At 37.6% G+C, this 3,873-nt stretch overlaps 1 protein-coding gene across 1 annotated transcript; it reads right to left on the bottom strand.

The window, feature by feature from the left end:
- Positions 1 to 2,222: 2,222 nt before the first annotated feature.
- LOC132164214 (uncharacterized) lies at positions 2,223 to 3,360 on the bottom strand. Its single transcript, XM_059574658.2, has one exon. It carries the CDS (start codon positions 3,241 to 3,243, stop codon positions 2,425 to 2,427), a length of 819 nt encoding a protein of 272 aa, XP_059430641.2. The 5' UTR covers positions 3,244 to 3,360; the 3' UTR covers positions 2,223 to 2,424.
- Between the last annotated feature and the right edge of the window lie 513 nt (positions 3,361 to 3,873).

Raw genomic sequence — 3,873 nt, 5'->3', positions numbered from 1 at the left:
AAAAAAAAAAAAAAAAAGGTCCAATTTCCTTGCCTTTCTTGATTTATGCATATAATTATAAACAATAAAAATTATTTAAAAAATAAAGATAAAACAATGCTCAAATGCAGGCAAATATTGACTGTAGATGCCCCTATTCTTTCTTTAACAAAAATTAAATTAGACTTTTGGTTCTTGTTCTACTATATTACATATTTGCTGCATGCTATTTAAAAAAGAAAAAATTGACTACAGATTCTCCCATATTCCATTTTCTATGCTTCTAAAAACATTCATGTGCATACATTCATGAATATGATAGAATCATAAAATTGAGAGAAGTATTTGATCACCTGCAATTCATTTGAATCCATTTCCTTTAAGAGAAATGGATCGAAGCAAAATCGATTCCTCAAACCTCACTATGCTTCCTCGATGAGCAGCACCAAAACCAAAAACCTGTCCTTGCCTTTGCCTCCATTCCTCAGGACCTTCCAACTTAGTGGCTTCAACTCAGTGGCTTCCTAACTCTCTGTAAACAATCTTATTCATTCACCAATGAGAATTGAACAAGAGCACTAAGAAAAGTCCACAGAGAGAGAAGCACTGCGACCTGAAGATAGCCCCATGCAGGCAAAGCAGTAGGAGAAGTGGGGCCATAGGAAGTTGAGATAATACAAGTACTGTTATAACCTTCTTTCTAGTCCTTTTTTTCCTTTTTTTTTACATTAGTTACAATTGCCACTTTTTCTAGTCTTTTACTATTATATAGACAGAGCAGACATGCACAAGTTGATGCAAGAAACAGATAGCCTTTCATGGATATATGAAAACGGAAGCTTGTCATGGAGTCCCCAGTCCTCACCACCCTAGATATCATTTACTAAATAATAATGGTTTAATGAATGATGGACGGGCAGGAAAAGGGACTCATGCTGCACCTCCTGATATTGCATTATTTGATAAAATGTGTTCTCTTTTTTCTTTTCTTTTGGCTGAGGCATAGAATGCAGGCAATTAAGGCTGAGTAGAACGAACCGATGATAAAACTGCACAATCTAATAACATCAATACACAAAGTGTAGCAAAATTTTCAAGGAAGCATTGTTCACCCCTGAAAACAAAGCTGGGCTCATAAAGTAGTGAAATTTTCACTACTTTTTTGGAAGATGAGATGTATAACATGTACACAGAAAGCTATGTAGCTTATCGTTTGCTGATATTTATACAGCTTTAGAGCGAAAATATATAGATTAGAGCACACAATCTTTATAGGCACAAGACTTTGCTTTGAAGAGGATAATTAGTATTTTTTTAATGAAGTTGATTTATTTACTGATGAATAAAAGATTGCAGGAAAAGTATACACCTACTTTTGGCAGTTGGAAAGAAAGAGGAATGAAAATGGTTAAAGTAAATAATTCTGTAATCATTTTCCTTTCCACACAGTTTTTGTGAACCAAAAGTCACAGTGTTCACATATTTAGCAGCAAGCTTTCCAAACAGATAGTACATGCATTGCATTTAATAGTTCATTCCCCTAAATCATATTATGTTGGAGATCATCGGATATCATTCCTACATCTGAAGCATTTGGCTCTGCATAATCTTCGGTGGGGAGCAGATGTGTGCTTTAGCGGGTTTTGCAATGAACACTATGATTGATATGATAATCTGAAGGAGATCATCGGATATCATTCCTAAATCTGAAGCATTTGGCTTTGCATAATCTTCGTTGGGGAGCAGATGTGTGCTTAGCGGGTTTTGCAATGAACACTATGATTGATATGATAATTTGAAGACGGGGGATAGAAAATAAGTACCATAATTCCAGAACTCAAATAAAGTTTGCTGCTACATGTCAGACAGAGACCATTACAACTAGAACATCCCAATCACACCATTATCCAAACTGGTTTGCATTAAAAAGATAGTAAAGCAATGACAAGAGGAAAACAGTCTCCAAGCTGCCTAAACGATAACGATAGCTATCATAACACAAAATGCACTTGAAAATATTTCCCATTGGCATTAAATGAATCGTATAACTCAATCAACCAAGTGAATAATAACTTCTTCTATAGAGTAGGTAGAAAAGGGCGGAAACCAGTATATACATGCTTAACTCATTAGCAATGTAGCGAAGCACAAAACCCCATTTTTCATCAAGCACTTCTTTCATCAATGTTACTTTGTTGTCCAATTCGCAGAAAAACAATCCATGGTAGCACTTACAACAGATATAACATTAGCCATCAACTAGATCTCATTGCAATGAATAGGTATAAAGAAACACATTCCCTCAATATTACATTAAAATAATTACCGGTTACACAGAAAAGTTACCCTTATGCCAGGCCGTGCCAAGCCAATGGATTGCTCTGAAACAAAATCTCCACCAGTTTCCAAATACAACAACAGCAAAATTGCTAAACCACCTAATACTCAATTAGTTTTCCTCTTCTTCTTCTTACTCCTCTGCTCCTCCGAACCATCCTCTGCTTTCTCCTCAACCTCCGCATTCTTCCTCTTTTTGCTCTCCTCCTTTACTTCTTCAATTCCCATTTTAACACTATCATCTCTGTCCTCAGTTTTAATCCCATTATTCTTAAAATCACCAGCATCGTTTATCTCCTTCTTCTTCTTCCTTTTATTACTCTGTGGTTCCACCGAATAGGAGTCGGCTAAACCTAATTCTTTACTTTCTTCTTTAATCTCTTCGGCTATGATCTTCTTCTTTTTGTCCTTCTTTCTCTCGCTCTCCATTCCCACATTGCCCTCATCTCTTCGACCCGGATTCTCTTCAGGCTCGACTTTCACTTTAATTTGAGTGCCTCTACTCTCCCCAACTTCACTTCCATTATCCCCAAATTTACCAAATACACCCTTCTGCTTATTCTTCTTATGCTTCTCACCCTCGTCTCCAATTCTGTGAGCCGAAACGACGATCCGGGTAGGTTTTTCGTCCCTTTCTATTGGGTTTCCGCTGGTAATATTACTCTCCGGCTGATCTCTTTTTTGCTTGTGACTCACATCGCTGAGAGTCTCCGATTTGGACCGGTATTGTCTCTGCTCAGACCGTGGATCTCTGAGCTCCTTCTCGTGCTGCCGCAACTCCTTGAACGAGGCAAGGGCGCGTCGGAGGTAGGCACATATGGCCGGCGACGCGCCGTTCTCGGTGGAGACGAAGGTGGAGAGAGTCGAGGTGGCCTTCTTGAGAGAGATTGGCTTTGACGAGAGGACCTCACCTATGACCATCTTCATGTTTGGTTGAGAGCTTGGGCTTCGGTTTGCCCAAAGCTTTGAGAGAAGAAACAGTAGGTGGGTTTCTAGGGTTTGAGATTTTGTGGGAAAGGTTTTTGCGATTATGGGGCTTAATTAGGAAATCATAATTAGGAAATTACGAAGAGAAGGGTCATCAGTAATAACGAGTCCGTCTATGCAGCAGAAGTTTAATCCTGCGCGTGCTTTGAATCACAACTCTTACTTTGACGTGGCTTGGTTCCACTTCAGACCTTTAAAAAACAAAAAAAAATAATAATTAGAAATTTTGAGAAAAATGCTCAGGAGTATAGCCTTTTTAACTAGAGGTGTTAACCCGATCCCAAATTTTGGTTATTGGCCAAAATCGAAAACCAGTGCTGAGATATTTGGTTTTTTGATTTTGAAAAACTGAAACCGAAACCGGGTATTCGATTATATAATAACCAGCCAATTCCGGTTCGTAATTGAAACCGGGTAACCAGTTATCTGGACCAGGTAACTGGTTTTTTTTTTTTTAAAAAAAAAAAAAAAAGCATTTTAGGCTTATTTTAGGTATTTTGCCTAATTTTTTAACTTATTTGAGGTATTAGGTCTAATTTTTATACTTAATTTAACAATTTTTTGCCCATT

The sequence above is a fragment of the Corylus avellana genome, chromosome 8 (genome assembly GCF_965113065.1).
Source record: "Corylus avellana chromosome 8, dhCorAvel1.hap1.2, whole genome shotgun sequence".
NCBI classification, from domain to species: domain Eukaryota; kingdom Viridiplantae; phylum Streptophyta; class Magnoliopsida; order Fagales; family Betulaceae; genus Corylus; species Corylus avellana.
The sequence above is the reverse complement of the archived record's forward strand: the minus strand, read 5'-3'. Positions and strand labels throughout refer to the sequence as shown.

Excerpts from the sequence above, each read along its gene's own strand:
- LOC132164214 (XM_059574658.2), bottom strand. The coding sequence starts at position 3,243 with ATGAAGATGGTCATAGGTGAGGTCCTCTCGTCAAAGCCAATCTCTCTC.